Below are 19,217 nucleotides of genomic sequence, written 5' to 3'. Positions count from 1 at the left end.
TGGAGGTTTTCACACTTTTTTCTTCAGAATTTTTTAAGGTGGTGTGACTCGAGAGCCTGCGGGAATTCAGTTATCCAGCTGTTTGAGTTGTGACCGTTACTCCCATAACGGGCTAAAAATGGAAGAGGTACAAGTCAAATATGGGCCATGTGATGCTGATCAGATTCAACACACGTTTGCAGTGGTCTATTGTTGTGATATGATCGATTTCAGATAAAACAACTCCTAATAGTTGCGTAGAACAAAACAAACTGCAATTGATATTAATTAAAGGGTGTTTCTTCAGCTTTGAGAACTTTGAGAATTTCCCAAGGGTGCATTTATATTTATTGTTTTCTTTTGCTATATGAACTTGCATTAACTGTCTTTGGATATTTTTATCTTTTTGCTACTTTTGAATATATATATATATATATATATATATATATATATATATATATATATATATATATATATATACACACTGTCTATACAATTACTGTCTAGCTGTAATTGTGCCAAATTAAGTAAATAATTAGTACAATAAATGCATTTGTTAATTTGCATATATATTTATTTGTTTGTTTAAAATTAAATAATTTCATGAATTGTTTTGCCCCTTATAGAGTTTTTCAAAAGTTAATTTGTATGTAATCTCCAGTCTTGTTGGAATCTAAAAAAATCTTGAAAAACTGTTAATTAATTAATGTATTTATTTATTTAAAATTCAGTAGTTTTGGTTGTTGTTGTTTTTTTTAAAGTTAATATGCCATTTAAAGAATAGCTGTAATTTTGTGAAATTATGTAAAGCATAAAACATTTGATTTGTTTGTTTAATTTAAAAGTAATTTCATGAACAGTTTTGCTCCTTTTGCAAACACTGTAAAACCTATATCTTTTTAAAATGTATTCATTTAATGAGCAGTTTTGCAAATTATATACAGTATCTCACAAAAGTGAGTACACCCCTCACATTTCAGCAAAAATTTTAGTATATCTTCTCAAGGGACAATACTGCACAAATGAAACTTGGATATATTTTAGAGTAGTCAATGTGCAGCTTGTATAGAAGTACAAATTTACTGTCCTCTACATATAACTCAACATATAGCATATAACTAGCAACAAAATGAGTACACCCTAAGTGAACATGTCAAAACTGTGTCCAAAGTGTCAATATTTTGTAGGGGCACCATTGCCACTGCCTTAATCCTCCTGGGCATGGAGTTCACCAGAGCTGCACAGGTTGTTGCTGGCATCCTCTTCCACTCCTCCACAATGGCATCACGGAGCTGCTGGATGTTAGACACATGGAGCTTCTCCACCTTCAGCTTGAGGATACCCCACAGGTGCCCAATAGGGTTCAGGTCTGGAGACATACTTGGCCACTCCATCACCTTCAGCTTCAGCTTCATCAGCAAGGCAGTTGTCATCTTGGCGGTGTGTTTGGGGTGGTTATTATGTTGGAAAACTGCCATTCGGCCCAGTTTCTGAAGGGAGGGCATCATATTCTGCTTCAGAATGTCACAGTACATGATGAAATCCATGTTTCCCTCAATAAACCTCAGCTCCCCAGCACCAGCAGCACTCATGCAGGCCCAGACCGTGATGCTACCACCACTATGCTTGACTATAGGCAAGACACAATTTTCTTGGTACTCCTCACCAGGGCATCACCATACATGCTGGACACCATCTGAGCCTCATCAGACCACAGGACATGGTTCCAGTAATGCAGGGCAGGTTGTCTTCAGCAAACTGTTTGCAGGCTTTTTTTGTGAGCCAGCTTCAGAAGAGGCTTCCTTCTGGGATGACGGCCATGCAAACCGACTTGTGCAGTGTGTGGAGTATGGTCTGAGCACTGACAAGCTGACCTTTCACTTGTGCAACCTCTAAAGCAATGCTGGCAGCACTCATGCGTCAGCCAGCTTCTGCACCAGATGCACAGCACAAGGACTCAACTTCTTTGATCGACCCTTGCGAGGCCTGTTCAGAGTGAAACCCGTCTTGGAAAACCTCTGTATGACACTGGCCACTGTACTGTAACTCAGTTCCAGGGTGTTACCGAACTTCTTATAACCTCGGCCATCTTTGTGGAGAGCAACAATTTTGATTCTCAAATCCTCAGAGAGTTCTTTGCCATGAGGTGCCATGTTGAACATCCAGTGGTCAGTATGAGAGAATTGTACTCAAAGCGCCAAATTGTAACTGCTCTAAAACAAGATACACAAATTTGTATAGTCCTGTCAAGCAGACAAAAACATGAACATGATGAATAGGACATGTGGCTTTGCATGGTTAAATGACGTATAGCTGTTTTCACGTAGGGTGTACTCACTTTTGTTGCCAGCTTTTTTGACAATAATGGCTGTATGTTGAGTTATTTTCAGAGGACAGTAAATATTTACTGCTATACAAGTTGTGCATTGACTACTCTAAAATATATCCAAGTTTAATTTCTATAGAACTGTCCCTTGAAAAGATATACTAAAATAGTTGCCAAAATGTGAGGGGTGTACTCACTTTTGTGAGATACTTTATATTTTTTTTCCCATGTATGTTATTTTATGTAATTTCCAGTCTATCTGACATTTTGTCCATTTATTTATATTTATTTAAAATTCAGTGATTGCATGAACAGTCTTTAATATTAAGTCATTTCCAGACTCCGTAATTTTGTGAAATTATTCAAAAAGTGTGAAAATTGATTTCTGTCTATTCAGGTTGCACTAATATTAGCTCTGAAGTTTGATTTTATTATTATTTTTTTTATTAATATAATTTTTTTTTAAAAGTCATAGAAATGATAATAGTAGAATTAAATTAAATGTTTATCACAGAAATTCAGGGGCCAAAAGTAACAATAGTTGCAGAAACCCCTCAAAAAGTCTCTTGCTGTCTGAAAAGGCAGTTCTTGGCCTGAATAAGCGACAAATTGGTCCAGACCTTAAGTTTTACTGGACTAGTTGTTTTATTGGCAGGTGGATCTGTTTGTACAGGCAGTAGAAACGTTGTGCTTCATTCATGAAACATGAGCAGAACACATTTCAGTGACAATTTGTGGTTTTTTGAAAGATTTTCCCAATTCATTCCACTGGTGTTTCATGAACGGAGGCTGTCGCCTTCATCGAAACGCACCCGTGACCTTCCTAACAGGCTTTGAACTCGCAGTACATTAAAGATTAAACACATTGAGGATATCGGTAATTACATACTTGCCAGAGTGCCGTTAACAGCCACATGAAATGAATCTTTGCCATAGTACTAATGTGATACGGCTGCAGCATGAAAGCCTTCATTATGATTCTTTGACAAGCTCCTTTTTTTCATACAAGAAAAGTACATCCATGCAAGAGATGTACTCTCAGGCAATGACAGCAGCTCGAGTTTTTAAGAACGATTATCATCCATTTGGCTTTGAATTCTCCCACCAGGACGTCAATATTGAGTGCCTTTGGAACTGACCTGTTCGGATTTGATTTTATTCTTCATTTTGTCTCGATTCCCATCCTGGAGTTCACAGAATAATTCATTTAAAACTACCAACTAGAGCTAGGTTAAAAAATTACTTCTTGATTTTAATTGCTACTCTGAAATCGATTCTTAAAAGGATAGTTCACCTGAAAATAAAAATATAATTGTAATTTACTCGGCCTCAGGCTCTTCTGGTTCTTCAACAGAACATTAAAGAAGATTTTTTAGATGAAACTGGTCCTTGGTGACTCGTAAAATGCAAGACATTGGGTGCATAAAGCATAAAGCATATATAGAAGAAATAAAGCATATCAAGGAACACAAAATTAATACTCGTGACTCCTGACAATATGTTGAGGTCTTATGAACTGAAACGTTAGTACGGTTCTTTCGGACAGCTCATTTCAATGAATTAGTTTACGTAAACGTGCAATAAGGTAATGTTAAATTATTAACATGTACTATATTTGGTGTTAAAGCACGCAATAATGATGTGAAAACTTTTACATATTGGGGTGAATTATGCTTTAAATCCTAAGAATCGATCTATGCTGTTTACAGTTGATACGTGAACAAAACGTTACAAGTCTCAGTTGTCAAATTCTGTTGATTTTATTATGAAATTCAAACAATAAATACCATTTTGGTGCTCTTTTATGAGGCGTGACAGACCACTGTAGCCACATCAGTTCAACATTAATTGATCACCTCGTCCTCTTATACAGGGTTGCCAGGTTTTCACATCAAAACTAGCTCCATTAAAAATCGCATGCCGGGGGGTAATACGCGTCTTTTGGCAAATTTGCATTGCAGGGGCTAAATATCACGTTGTTGGAGTCGCTTCAACCCGCAGGCATGAAAAACAACCCGCCGCAACAGTGTTAAAGTAGCCCGATTCCACAGGAAACTCACAGACTTGGCAACACTGCTTTTTCATTGATTATTCATTTATTTTTCATTTTACGTTGCCGTAATAAACTTTTCCTCCTTTTTTCCCACCAAAGCTCTACATCCAGACCACTACGCTGACCATCTCCATGAATCTGAGCGCGTCTGTGGCTCTTGGAATGCTCTACATGCCCAAGGTCTACGTCATCATCTTCCACCCGGAGCTCAACGTGCAGAAACGCAAGCGCAGCTTCAAGGCCGTGGTGACGGCGGCCACCATGTCCTCACGTCTCTCGCACAAACCCAGCGACCGGCCGAATGGCGAAGCCAAAACCGAACTGTGTGAAAATGTGGATACCAACAGTAAGTTACAAAACTGTTTATTCAGAGTTAATGGTGGAACTTGATACTGTACGTTTGCTCATGATGAATTCAGATGTCTTTATAGTAGCCTAAATCTGGTGAGCACTGCGAGACTGTTGTGGTTAGGAAATTTGTCTTTGCATTCATAAAAAGAATGTGATATTCGTTTTTATTATTATTATGAATTTATTTTAGTATTTGGAGATATTTTGGATCACATGAGCGAATGTAAGTTATCAAAATAAGATAATGTGACTTTTCACATTTCACATTATTATGCATGTTTTCTGGCTTTTTTGCACCTATCATTGTCCTGTTTTATAATTAGCAGAGATCAATTAAAATAAAAAAAATAAATAAAAAATCTGAATGTAATTATTACTATAAATTAACAGTTTATTTATAATTATAATTTATAATAAAGCATATCATTATACTTTTAGTAGGGATGCACTGGTAGGACTTTTTTGGCCGATACCGATTTTAACAAACAACTATTGGCAATTCCAATACCGATATTGGTAAATTACATAAAGCATGTATACAAATGTATATATATAACAAATTTACAAAAAGTTTTACAAAAATATATTTACAGTTTAATAAAGTTTATATTGGATCATATTGTTTATTGTTTATATTGCTCATAATGTTTTATTAATTTTTTTCCATAATCAATTGCAAAAATAAATAAATACTACTCATTTATAATAACTTTAATTAGTTTAAGTCTCTACAAATTCCGAGGATGACTCATAAATCAAATCTATAAGAATAATGTGTATAAACAAATGATCCATTAAGCATTATAATGTAAAAATGATTATAAATATTACAAACAAAAGTCATTAAGTATTAATGGATTTATTATGGTACGTTGCCAGGGAAAAATAAAGTAATTAACTTATTCCAGGTATTTATAGATTTGCAAACCGGATATGTAAATTCTAATAAATCAGGAGTTATCTGAGTGCTTATATCATGAATGCTAATATCAAAATTCACTTAACCATTATCTCAGTCTTGACCCTTAAAGTTGCTTTTCCTTCAGCCGGCGGGTGTAAAAGCGAGCTCACGTCTCAGAGTGCAGTGCTTGCAAGATTCATTGCAGAATGTCACCATGAGCTGAAATTCTGTTGCTTTGGCCTGTTGCTTGTTGCAGCATGAGCTCATGTCAGAAATAATGGAATGAAGTCGTCTGCTGAGAATGACCACATTTCCTCTAATGAACACGAGATGGTGGGCCGCACACCGCAGAGAGAGAGAGTAATAGCGCAGGACTGGTTTGAGCCCAGAGGATTAGCATGTCGTCACTGTCAAAGGAAAGCCACGGCTCTTTGAAAAGGAAATGAAATTTCAGGAGATGAAAAGTACTTTTGGTGTTGTTTATGCAGCTTTGACTAAAAAAAAAACAAAAAAATGCAGCTCTTTGCAACCTTTCAGCTGCTTTTGGGTTTTTCAAATAGCTACGGCATATAAAGAAGAAAATATTGGGAAATTAATTACAAAAAAATGATACCGTCAAGGCTTTTTTTTCTGACAGTGGTAATGCTTTCCCACATTAGATATGCCATTCTTAGATGGGACAAATGGCATATCCAAAGTCACAGATCTATGCTAAAATACACCCACCTTCAAACCCAGCTTGAAATTAAATTCCATGGCTGTTTGGACCAATCAGAATCTCTGCTTTGCTTCTATTGGACCAATCAGAAACAGCTCACCAAGTACTGTTTTTCTCCCAACAGGCTAATTCTCATAATTTATAAGGTAAGACCAAATTAATCTTCTACCTTTGGTTATGACCTTGCTCGCTTTCGAACGCTGGGGGAAAGGACGAGGTGGAAATGCTAATCGGTCTTTTGTGGCCATTTATCAAAACTCCATGACGATCCCACAGTGTCATTCAGTAGTGCTAGAGAATAAAAACCATCTCAATCCTGCACTAATGCTGGAAAATTGTGCATTATTGGGATACGTTTTGTGAGGAAAATATTATTTCAGTCTTTATATTTCAAAATTATGAACTGAATTAAGTATGTTACTGTACTTGTTGTTCCTTCTTAATTATTTGTGAATTCTGCCAAAATTGTACTCTATTGACCGTGAGAGCGAATGGCCACATTTGGCAAGTGCACATCATGTAGTGCAAAGTTTTTGTTCAGCTTTATATGAATAAATGTATCACTTTTTATAATGTTACAATGACAAAACAGAATAGTAACAAAATTCTAATTTATTGCTGTTTGAGATATGTTAATATTGTTGTGGGTGACTTTAAAGAAAAACATTACTAATTGAAATTGTTACAGTAAATTTGTTGTAATATATATATTTTTTCTAAGTAAAAAAATATATTAATAATAATAATAATAATATAAAATAAAAATTACCTTAGAGTCTAGACAGACCTAATTTGTCTCTCATAGTGGTTGTTAAAATATATATAATTACATATAGGAATATTTCCAGTTAAATAGTTCTGCTTAGCATTATTATTAGCATTTAATGTTGCTTTTTAATAATTGTTTTATCCCTGATGTTTAACATTTTATTATTAGCATTTGGCATTCTTTTTATTATTAGCTTTTAGCATTAATTGAATTTGTTTCCTCCCTGTTGCTTAGCATTTTAGTATTAGCATTTACAATTGTTTTTATTATTAAAAATGTGCATTGTTTATATTGTTATCATTTAACGTATTTAATTTTTTTTTTTTTTTTTTTTTTATCCCTGTTTCATTCCTGTTGGTTATCGTTTATTATTGGCAGTTAGCATTGTTTTTATTATTAGCATTTAATATTGTTTTTAATCCCTGTTTTACCCCTGCTGGTTAGCATTTTATTATTAGCGTTTGACATTGCTTTTTATTAGCTTGTAAAATTGTTTTTAACCCTGTTTCATTCCAGCTGGTTAGCATTTTATTATTAGCATTTAACATTGTTTTTTTTTGTTTTTTTATAAGCTTGTAACATTGTTTTTTTTTTTTTTATATCCCTGTTTCTTTCCTGCTATTAGCATTTAGCATTGTTTTTATTATTAACATTTAGACTTGGTCCTAATCCCTGTTTTATCAAATATATTTATAAAAAAATATATTTGGGATTTGAAATCATGGTTCCAAGTAACTGTTTAGAAGCACATGAGAAAATAATGTAATTAATAGGGATGTGCCCGAAGCCGAATACCTTAATCAGAAAGGCACGGATAATGGCTTCAAAATGAATAATGGATTTATCCGAATAACAGAAAAAATATTCGGCAGGCACAATCACATGTTTGCTGGAACAGCACTACATTAGTGAGGTCACGTGATTGTGTCTGCCGAATATTTTTTCTGTTATTCGGATAAATCAATTATCATGATGATCATTGCGTTTGTCTAACGAATGTGGTCTCCTCAGCAATAAACTATCCGTGCGCTCCTTTTTTGATTGCTGTCTGTCAGTGCCGGCAAAGCAGTGTTGCCAGATATTGCTACAAAAAACAAACACAACCAATCTCCTAACAAATGCAAAAAAAATAGCCGCGTTGGAGTCTTTGCGCGTCTCTCAGAAATCAGAGCTTTGTCTGGAGTTATATCAACTCGACAAAAATATCCTAAAAACGGTCCTAACTTCAAATCTTTTCGAAATCCAACTGTAAAAACGCAATACATTAGTTATTTTCGTGAATGGCATTACATTTAATTATACCAAGAAAAGCGATGTTTGATCAAGGCTTTTGGAGGGTCCAAATGATTCGTTGCGCTCTGCTGATAAAAAACTCATAAATGATCACAGACACCCGCAACACGTGATCTAAATTGCTTCAAGTAAAGCGAGCTTTATTGTCATTCTGCTATGAGTAGGCTACTGAACACTTTCTTTCCCTTTCCATTGGTTTGTGTTTTGTTTTTTGTTTTTTTTCTACTTGTGCTCTTATTTAAGATTGTGAAGACTCTTGTCAAATTTGTACACAAAGTTTCACTGGAAATTAAGAAGAATAGTTATTTTTTCTTTTTTGATAACGTTTTAAACAGAAGATATTTACAAAGTTATCATTTTAATTAAAAAAATAATACTTTCTTTAGTTATACAAGGCATATTTGTTAAATGAAAACTATGAATCGAACAGATTTGCATTTAAAATGGTATTTTCATGTAATTTGATGAACTTCCGGTTTAAGCCACACCCACTTCCTGATCTATCCGAATACAGATACAGATACAAATAATTTTGAGATTGTCTCAGATACAGATACAAATAATTGCTCCGCTGCACACCCCTAGTCATTAAAAGTCGATATGAAATGGAAATATAGGAAATCAATGGATGGAAATATCTAGGAAAAACAATTGAGATTTTAAGAGAAGATATGCAAAACCAGATGAGTTTACCTCATCTACATGCAGCAAGAATTTAGCATAATTGATGTTTCCAAGAAGCCAAAGAATGTCTGAGCAATAGCTGAACATAGTTATGAAACGGTGAACTCAACTGTCAGTGGTAATCAGATGACACATGGAAGATCCCAAGCTTCAAACGCAAGTCCCACTGCTCAATTCCCCGTGCGCCACTGTTATGGCATGGCAGACTCCACCGCGACTCCCTAAAGAGCCGTGAACCATCTGTGTCGGCCTTCCCTGTGCACTCGATGTTCTTTCTCTCTCCCTCTTCCTCTATATAACACACTCTAACTCTCTAAATTATTTTTATGGATATGTATGTATATGGATGTCCTGAACCCTAAAGTATCTGGCACCTGGGGGAACAGGCGCTAAAACTACTGAGCCGAGATGCCAATGCCAAGAGCAGAAGCCGTAATCATCACCCTCGTTCCCAACAATTTTGGTGGGACATGCAAATTCAAGTCTATTTGATATGCGAGGCTGAATGGCGACGGACTTAAAATAAGAAGTTTTGATGTCAAATAAAACGGCTGAATTTTATGCAACTGTCAACAGTTTGCATCAAAAGCGATGTATAGATTTGCTCTGACAGCAGTGATGATTCGTTAGTCGTATATTATTTATTAATTTATACATTGACGCCAAAACACAACAGTGTTCGTGAGCTTTTAACATCATATTCAATATCTTAATGATCCTTACCGTCACAAAAATAGAGAGAGTGTGCAGTATTACAGATGTTAATGACCCATATTATAATCTCATCCTAATAAAATATTATAAATGAACACTATAAAATTTTTCTTCCATTGTAAAGATTAGCCTGTGCAAAGAGGCTATTCTCGTATGATAGACACTGATTTCTCTTTTAATGACGTGTTCACCATGATTCATAGCATTAAATTGACCAGAATTCGGTTTCATTTATGAAGCAAAGGCAATTGTAAAAAGTTTCTGTGTAAAACTTTCGTAAAACAATTATGTAATTGTAGCATTGTGTGTCATAATGTTCATGTTATTGTGATAATATGCAACATAAGTGCCATGTTATCACTGATATAACGATTCTTAAGAAATTGTTGAATTATGCAACGTAATTGTCTTGTTAGCATTTTTAAAAAAGTTATACAATATAATCCGGACATTATCATGTTTAAATTTATTGTAACATAAATATTGCATTATGCAAACTAATTGTTATTATGTTGTTTGTAAAACCACACTCAGTTGTAGCATTATGAGATGTAATTGTAAAACTATTGTTCGTTAAAGCATTTGTACATAATTTTCGGAATGTGATGTTATCGTGTTTAAAACCATACTTGTATAATTATTGCATTATGAAATGTATTGTTCGTGTCGTTCATATAACCATTCTTAGGAAATTGTTATAATATGCAAAAATTCTTTTTAGCATTTTTCAAAAATATTTTTACATAATTTTATGCATTATGCGACATAATTGTTTAAAACAATTATTACGTAAATATTACATTATGCGATGTAAATGTCATGCTATCGTTTATAAAACCACTCATGTTGTTGTCACATTATGAGATGATATTGTAAAACTATTGTTCATAAAACCATTTATACATAATTTTTGCATCGTATGATGGTATCATATTTAAAACCATTCTTAAATAATTACTCCACCATGAAACATAATTGTCATGTTAGCGCTTTTTTACAATTGTTTGTTTTATTTTAGATTTTATTTATTTTAATTCTTTTGGATCATCACATTATTGTTCGTAAAACAATTTTTATGTAACTGCCGCATTATTGTTTGTAAATTATTTATATATATATATATATATCGCATAATCATTTGCAAAAACATTATGTCGTTTAGCATCATGACGCAATTATCACATTATTGACCATAAAATAAAATAAAAAATGTTATGTGAATCATTTACACAAGAAAAAAGATTTACATTTATTATGCTCATGTTTAATGAGTAAATCTCAATGACAGTTGTTGATTCAAGGCATCATATGAAACTGTGATCATTGCGATGCAGTGTTGGCATGTGCGACGAAGCTAAATAAAAGTAGTATGCAAATGAAGAAAAACCTAATGGCGCTTACGGCACGGTACGGTTCAGTACGGCTCACTTTTGGGGGGTTTTCCACTGGGTACGGTACCTGGTACCTGGTACTTTTTTTAGTACCACCTCGGCCGAGGTTCCAAGCGAACCGTACCGTTACCAAAACGTGACGTGTAAACTCTGCTGATCACTGATTGGCCGGAGAAAATCGTCATTACTGCGTCACTGAACTTGTGACACGAGACACAACAGACCCACTAGATTTAAATCAGCACAGCCAGCAAAGGATCGGTCGCAACTTTTGTTTGTATCAACCAAAAAATGGCTGTTTCGTGGTCTGCTGAGGAAGTACAGACGTTCCTCTCATTGATAGCCGAGGAGCGGATCCAGCGAGAGCTTGATGGGGCGACGTCTTGCTGTTAAAAACATCCACATGCCGAGAATGAAGAACACCATTCCGTCGATATGCTCCATTGTTGTGTGTTTGTTTTTGGCGCGATTACGATGATGTCACGGCAGTAGAGGCGGCGCAACTATAACGGCACGTGAATAATCCCGCCCACTCTAAAGCGGTACTAAACTGCAGTGGAAACGCAAACCGAGCCGAACTGAGCCGTGCCGAGCCGTGCCGTACCGTAAACGAGTCGTACCATGCAGTGGAAAAGCGCCATAATACAGCTGTTCAGAAGAGGAATCCAAAAACTGTCTCGTCATGCCCTGGTTTTCCTCCATCCATGCCTGATGCTCTGTTGTCAGACCTGCATTTCTAACACTCTTCCCATCCCATGAGTACTATAGATGTGACAGCAGACCCATTAAGACATTTATAGTGTGCTGCGCCGTAAGGATGTACTGCAGTAGGTCAGGGGAAATGTAATGACTTCTGGCTGAACTTTGATTATGTGAAGGAATGTGAAATATACGCTGAAATCTGGAGGCTTCACAGCTGCAGGGACAAATAAGGTCTTTAAAAGGGGTCACATCACCTTTATTTTACAGGAAGATACAGTAACCTTCAATAAACTTGGTCCCATCTTCTGTCTGCCTCCCTAATCGTTTTCCATCATTCTCAACTGTAATTGTCAAATATAAGGAAACACTCCAAAAAAAATAAAAATTATTTATTCGGCATAATACAGGTGTGTGAATAGACTACATAACCCTTACACCTAGTTATCTCATAAAGCACCCTAGCAGCCTTCTATCAACCTCAAAACATTAGCAACCACTCAGAACACCATAATAACCACCTATAACACCTAAGTAACCACCTAGCAACCTTTCAAAACACCATAGCAACCACTCAGAACAACCTAGCAACCTCTCAAGACACCCTTGAAACCACCAAGAACACACACCTACATAGAACATTGTAGCAACCACCCAGGACACCCTACTAACCACCAGGAGCATCCTAGCAACCTTCTGTCAACCTCTCTAAACACTAGCAACCACTTAGAAATCCTAGCAACCTCTCAAAATATCTTAGCAACCACCCAGAACACCCAATCACACAATTAGAGCCCAGCAATCTCATAAAGAAACACCCTATCAGCCACTATGAACACCCTAGCAACCGGTCACGACACCCCAGGAACAACACAGTACAAACTCCCACATAGAACATCATAGAAACCATTCAGAACACTCTAGCAACCAACCAGAACATCCTAGTAACCACCAGGAACACCCTAGTAACCTTCTGTCAACCTCTCTAAACACTAGCAACCACGTAGAAATCCTAGCAACCTCTCAAAATATCTTAGCAACCACCCAGAACACCCAAGCACACAATTAGAGGCTAGCAATCTCATAAAAAAACACCCTAGCAACCTGTCACGACACCCCAGGAATGACCCAGAACAAACTCCCACACAAAACATCATATAAACCATTCAGAACAATCTAGTAACCACCCCGAACACCCAGTAACCACCAGGAAACCTAGCAACCTTCTATGAACTTCTCAAAACACTAGCAACCTCTAGTTATTCCTTCTGACTCCTATTATTTGTATTATAATGTATTTATATTTGTTTTTGCATATTGAGAGCACTTTCATCAATCCACATTTGTCAAGGCCACATTTCTGAATAGATGGCTGTCGGAGTGACATTTAACTCAAATACTAAAGGGGCTACTGACACTTAAAGGCCACAATGATCTCTCTACTTGGTAACCTTTACTTTTAAATATTTAGAAGTTCATTTACATGCAAAAGAGCACGAGAAGTATCTGTGGATAAGCACTGTAATTTGAGACTGAAGTCGTTTAGTTACATAGAGTCTCTGCAAACACATCAGCGGCAGCGTGTGAAGGTCACACTGTTATGACTGTAGACATTTGAGGGCTTCTTACATAAGACTTATGCCATATTCATCTGCTTTTTAATTTTGTGTTCTTTCATAAAATAATAAATACAGTTATTTAAATTTATGTTAGTTTAACTTGCTCGGACTTTGGGTTAGGGATTTTTCAATTTCCCCTACCATTGATATTAAAGTATTAAGTACTGCATGCAACTACATAGCGCAATTCTCTAGAAACCATCCAGAGCACCCTAGCAACTGATCAGAACACCCTATAAACCACCCAGAACACCCACACAAGCATCACACTCAGAACATCCTAGCAACCATCTGGAAATCTCTCAAAATAGCTTAGCAACCATTCAGAACACCCTGGCAACCATTTGTAGAAATCACCCAGAACACACTAGTAATATTTTTGACAATCTCTCAAAATGTTAGCAACTACACAATAGTAAACACCTAGAACACCCTAGAAACCACCTATAAGCCTCTCACAACATGCTAGCAACTACTCTGAACAACCTTGCAACCACCTAGCAACCTCTCAAAACGTATTACCAACTACCCAGAACACCCTGGAAACCATATAGAACAGCCTAGCAATCTTTTATCAATAGCAAACACATAGAACTACTCTTGTCCTGGCTCTTCCAAGCTTTATAATGGCAGTGAATGTGGGGGTTGAGATTTTGAAGCCCAAAAAAATACATCCATCCATCATAAAAAGTGCTCCACGCAGATCCAGGGTGTTAATAAAGGCCTTCTGAAGTGAATAGATGCATTTATGTAAGAAAAAAAAAAATCCATATTTTAAACTTTATAAACCGCATAGCTTCTCTAGCTTCTGCTAACTGTCGTACGAGTGTTCATGAGAGAGTGGCATTCCAGCGGATGAAGTAGGACGTAGTCGTAGCGTGAACATATGCTAGTCTCTCGGGAACCAAGTTTTGTTTACAGCAAAGGAAAACCAGTCTCCTCTTGATTTATTTTGAAATCCTCTGACATTTCTTTACGAATCCTCATTTTGTACTTCTAATTCGGTGGTGACTGGTGTTTTGTTTTGTTCTCGCCTCTGGCTTGCTCAGTTGGGGACACTTAATTTCTAGCGATTTATTGTCGATTTGATTGCACACATACTATTTAAACTAAACTGAGCTAGACAATGACATCTCTGAGTTCAATAATGAAATGCCTTTAACTGAAAATTGAGTGTTTAATCTTGTACATTACTGACACTCTATCCTCCAATTTGATACTGTTAAGTGCTTTGACACAATCTGTATTGTTAAAAGCGCTATATAAATAAAGGTGACTCGACTTGACTTAACTCTGTGCTTCTGCGTGCGACCTATCTCACCAGAGCTTACACTACACCTACCTCATAGGTCATCTGCTGGAACTAGCACTCGACTAAAGATTTTTCTGGTCCACAAGTAGTCGTTCATTTTAAGCATTAGTCGACTAATCGCACATTTATTATAAACCATTTTTAATCTTTATAATGAGCCTTTAATTGCCTACATTCAAGCGACACACTTAAATCTTGCCACAACGCACCGCAGAAGATAATGATTATGAATGTGTCAGGGAAAAACATTAAGGAGGCTGCATTAACATTTGAATAATTCATTGATAAACTAGTGCTTTCTTTGTTTTCAGCATAAGAGATGAAGTCGGCAACACTGACTCCTCATCTCCGCGGTGGACGCGCCTGTATGCATGTTTCACACGGATTAGCCTACATAATCTGAGAATATTCGTGTTCTATTTGAAAGTAGACATTTCACTCTCCACAGATATGTTTTCATATCTGTAAAGCAAACATACATGGAGTTTCTGAGTTTTGTGCTTAAGTTCACAGAGACCAAGACAGCAGAAAGCTCATTTTGCTTTCATTATTTTACAAAAGCGCAACATTTCATTGTTATTGTGAGTGCACACAATTAAACGTAGAGTCTTTACAGATTCAGTAGATTAATTACTCTTATCTGTATGACCAGAAATGATGGAGAATTTTAGCGCCTCCATCTCTCATGTAGTAAGCGCGTTACTATTCAGTTTACGCTCTCCGCACTTGAACAGCGCACATTTCTAGGTTAACATTAGATTTAGCAGCCATGTAATGTTGCTAATACATACAGTATTTCAGATGATAAGCCATATTTGAGGTCGGTGAATGATTTCCAAACGAGCGTTTGGATGTCCTGCCCGATGTACCGTATTACCACATAGACCAGCTGTTAACGATCTGTTCGTCACGGACTGCATGACTTTGACTGTGGATTTTTAAAATGTATTTCTGTGATTAAGTGACTAATAAAATTTTGGACTACCAAGCCTCTTCTGGTCGACTAACGGTTAGTCGACTATTAGGGGGCAGCACTAGCTGGAACGCCACTTTCTCACGAATGTGCGTATGACTTTTAGCGGAAACTAGAGATTACGGTTTATAAAGTTTTAAACATGGGTATTTTTCCTACACAAATGCATCAATTCACTTCAGGAGACCTTTATTAACCAGAGCTGTGTGAAGCAGTTTTTATGATGGATGGATGTACTTTTTTGGCCTTCAAAATCTTGACCCCCATTCACTGCCATTATAAAGCTTGGAAGAGCCAGGACATTTTTTAATATAACTCTGATTATTTTCGTATGAAAGAAGAAAGTCATATACACCTTTGACTTGAGGGTGAGTAAATCATGGGGTAATTTTCATTTTTGGGTGAACTGTCCTTTTAATAGTCAGTTTCTGGACATTTAATTTTCCATACTGACAAACTTCATGTCCGAAAAAGTGTCCCCATCAAGCCTCCAGACAGGAATCAATGAATTCCTCTCATTTTCAGCAAGAAAAAAGGAAGAAATGTCAAATGAAAAACAATCTTTCATCTTTCTCTCCTCACAGGTCCAGCTGCTAAGAAGAAATACGTGAGCTACAATGACCTTGTGATCTGAGGGCCTCCATCACAGGAGGAAGGTGATCGATGGCACTTCCTGGTTTCTCTCGGCTCTTTGGAACAAAAGTAAAGCAAGAAAAAGCTTTCGGTGTCCCTCCGTTTTCATCCTTATTTCGTCCGAGGGCCAGGACAGTAATTGGGCCCTCAGCTAAACCAACGACAGAGGATATCAGTTGATTTTCAACACCTTTAAGACACATAAAACAGCACAACCACCCAAAAAAAAAAAAAATAATAATAATCTGACATCTACAAAAAAGTAACAGGAATTACAAGTGGAGGAAATAAATTTAGTTGTTGTTTTTTCTGATGGAGGAAACTGATGGGGTGTAACAGCGGCACAAAACGACTGATTGCTTGTCAGTCAAACGATTGAGGTTGCACTTGGCGTGATGGACCTTTGACAAGGCGTTTCTTCTGACACTCCATCACAGACTTTCTTCAGGGCACTGATGAATCGATATGGCTTTGGAATGCTGGACCTCGAGGTCCTCCTCATCTTTACATGTACTTCCAAACTGCAAGTTTTTGGGATTTTCCGTGCAAATTTGTGTGGTTCTTTCAGCATTTTGGTTTTGTTTTGCTGTTTTTACGTTTCGGTTGAGCGTTTCTTCTTTGGTTTTCCTTGCCTTTTCTGGATGCACATTGTATTAAAGCCATATTCTTCTCTTTGAGATCCCATTCCTGGAATATTGTTTCTTTATTTTGAGGATTTGCGTTGGTTTTCGCCCTTTAACATGATAAACGTGTCACATTTTTCGACATTCCCACCATGTTTGTAAGGGTTTGTAGACCATCGACTGTGTTTTTAGTGACTTTGAGAGATGTTGCATTGGTTTTACAGTGACTAAACCCCCGGTGACCGATGGTGTTTCAGAATTCTTTTTAAAGAAAGTGTTCGCGTAGCAGTTGTCAATGCATGCTTGATATGTTTGATGTTGAAGTAAATGAAACTTTCACCACAGTTCTCTCACAATGGCCTGTTTATGGATGATTTTACAAGCCTTTATTGATTTCTCTCTTTTTACCTTCATGAATATCTCAGACATTCACTCACTCAAGGCAGAATATGGCTTTAATTTGTCTTGGAATTTTTAACTGCCCCGGAACTTATGGAGGAATTGTGCAAAAGATATGAATATATATTTAAAAAAATAAGAAAAAAATAAAAAGCATGTATGTTTTATACTGTTTGTACTAAGTATATTCATGTTGCCCTTGCTGCTTCTGTGCTGATATTGTGGAAGACTTTTATGTTTGGCCACTCATGCAACTATACTGTGGTGTTGTCCAAGAATGTACCAACATGAAATAAAACCATTTGGTTATTTTTTATTACTTTTATTATTATTATCATTAGCCTTGAATTTGCTTGCTTGAATTTATTATTAGCCTTGAATTTGCTTGCTAAACATAAGACAATTTTTAGGTTAATTTCTTACAAAATATGAATAATCTCTTTGGAGCCACAGGCACCATATAAGGAAATGTATAATAAAATATATTTATTTTAAATTATTATTATATTATATTATATTATATTATATTATCTTTTCTGAGGTTTAATGGTTATTTTAAAAAAATACAATAATGAAATTTATATTTATTTATTGTTAAATATATTTTGCTGTTTTACATTAAATATATAAAATTCTTGTGATCTTCCCAAAAAAAAAAATATATAAATAAATAAATAAATAATATATACAGTGAGGAAAATAAGTATTTGAACACCCTGCTATTTTGCAAGTTCTCCCACTTAGAAATCATGGAGGGTCTGAAATTGTCATTGTAGGTGCATGTCCACTGTGAGAGACATAATCTAAAAAAATCCAGAAATCACAATGTATGATTTTTTAACTATTTATTTGTATGATACAGCTGCAAATAAGTATTTGAACACCTGTCTATCAGCTAGAATTCTGACCCTCAAAGACCTGTTAGTCTGCCAAGCAGCTTGGTGAAAAAAGGTCCACTGTTGGAGCAATCATTAGAAAATGGAAGAAGCTAAACATGACTGTCAATCTCCCTCGGACTGGGGCTCCATGCAAGATCTCACCTCGTGGGGTCTCAATGATCCTAAGAAAGGTGAGAAATCAGCCCAGAACTACACGGGAGGAGCTGGTCAATGACCTGAAAAGAGCTGGGACCACCGTTTCCAAGGTTACTGTTGGTAATACACTAAGACGTCATGGTTTGAAATCATGCATGGCACGGAAGGTTCCCCTGCTTAAACCAGCACATGTCCAGGCCCGACTTAAGTTTGCCAGTGACCATTTGGATGATCCAGAGGAGTCATGGGAGAAAGTCATGTGGTCAGATGAGACCAAAATATAACTTTTTGGTCATAATTCCACTAAACGTGTTTGGAGGAAGAAGAATGATGAGTACCATCCGAGAACACCATCCCTACTGTGAAGCATGGGGTGGTAGCATCATGCTTTGGGGGTGTTTTTCTGCACATGGGACAGGGCGACTGCACTGTATTAAGGAGAGGATGACCGGGGCCATGTATTGCGAGATATTATTATTGGGGAACAACCTCCTTCCCTCAGTTAGAGCATTGAAGATGGGTCGAGGCTGGGTCTTCCAACATGACAATGACCCGAAGCACACAGCCAGGATAACCAAGGAGTGGCTCTGTAAGAAGCATATCAAGGTTCTGGCGTGGCCTAGCCAGTCTCCAGACCTAAACCCAATAGAGAATCTTTGGAGGGAGCTCAAACTCCGTGTTTCTCAGCGACAGGCCAGAAACCTGACTGATCTAGAGAAGATCTGTGTGGAGGAGTGGGCTAAAAT

At 36.6% G+C, this 19,217-nt stretch overlaps 1 protein-coding gene across 2 annotated transcripts in view; it reads left to right on the top strand.

Moving 5' to 3' along the window:
• Window positions 1-17,753, top strand: part of LOC131530056 (metabotropic glutamate receptor 7) — a 219,923-nt gene extending 202,170 nt beyond the window's left edge. Inside the window, exons 9-11 of one of the 2 annotated variants that reach the window (XM_058760127.1) lie at window positions 4,458-4,704; window positions 6,453-6,474; window positions 16,367-17,753. In XM_058760127.1, coding sequence (XP_058616110.1) covers window positions 4,458-4,704; window positions 6,453-6,457 — 252 coding nt within the window. In that variant the 3' untranslated portion in view covers window positions 6,458-6,474; window positions 16,367-17,753. The remainder of the gene's footprint in view (window positions 1-4,457; window positions 4,705-6,452; window positions 6,475-16,366) is intronic. The other variant, XM_058760126.1, reaches the window with a different exon arrangement.
• Window positions 17,754-19,217: the final 1,464 nt, after the last annotated feature.

This window comes from Onychostoma macrolepis, chromosome 22 (genome assembly GCF_012432095.1).
Source record: "Onychostoma macrolepis isolate SWU-2019 chromosome 22, ASM1243209v1, whole genome shotgun sequence".
NCBI classification, from domain to species: domain Eukaryota; kingdom Metazoa; phylum Chordata; class Actinopteri; order Cypriniformes; family Cyprinidae; genus Onychostoma; species Onychostoma macrolepis.
Note: the sequence above shows the minus strand (reverse complement) of the source record. Positions and strands in the feature narration are given on the sequence as shown.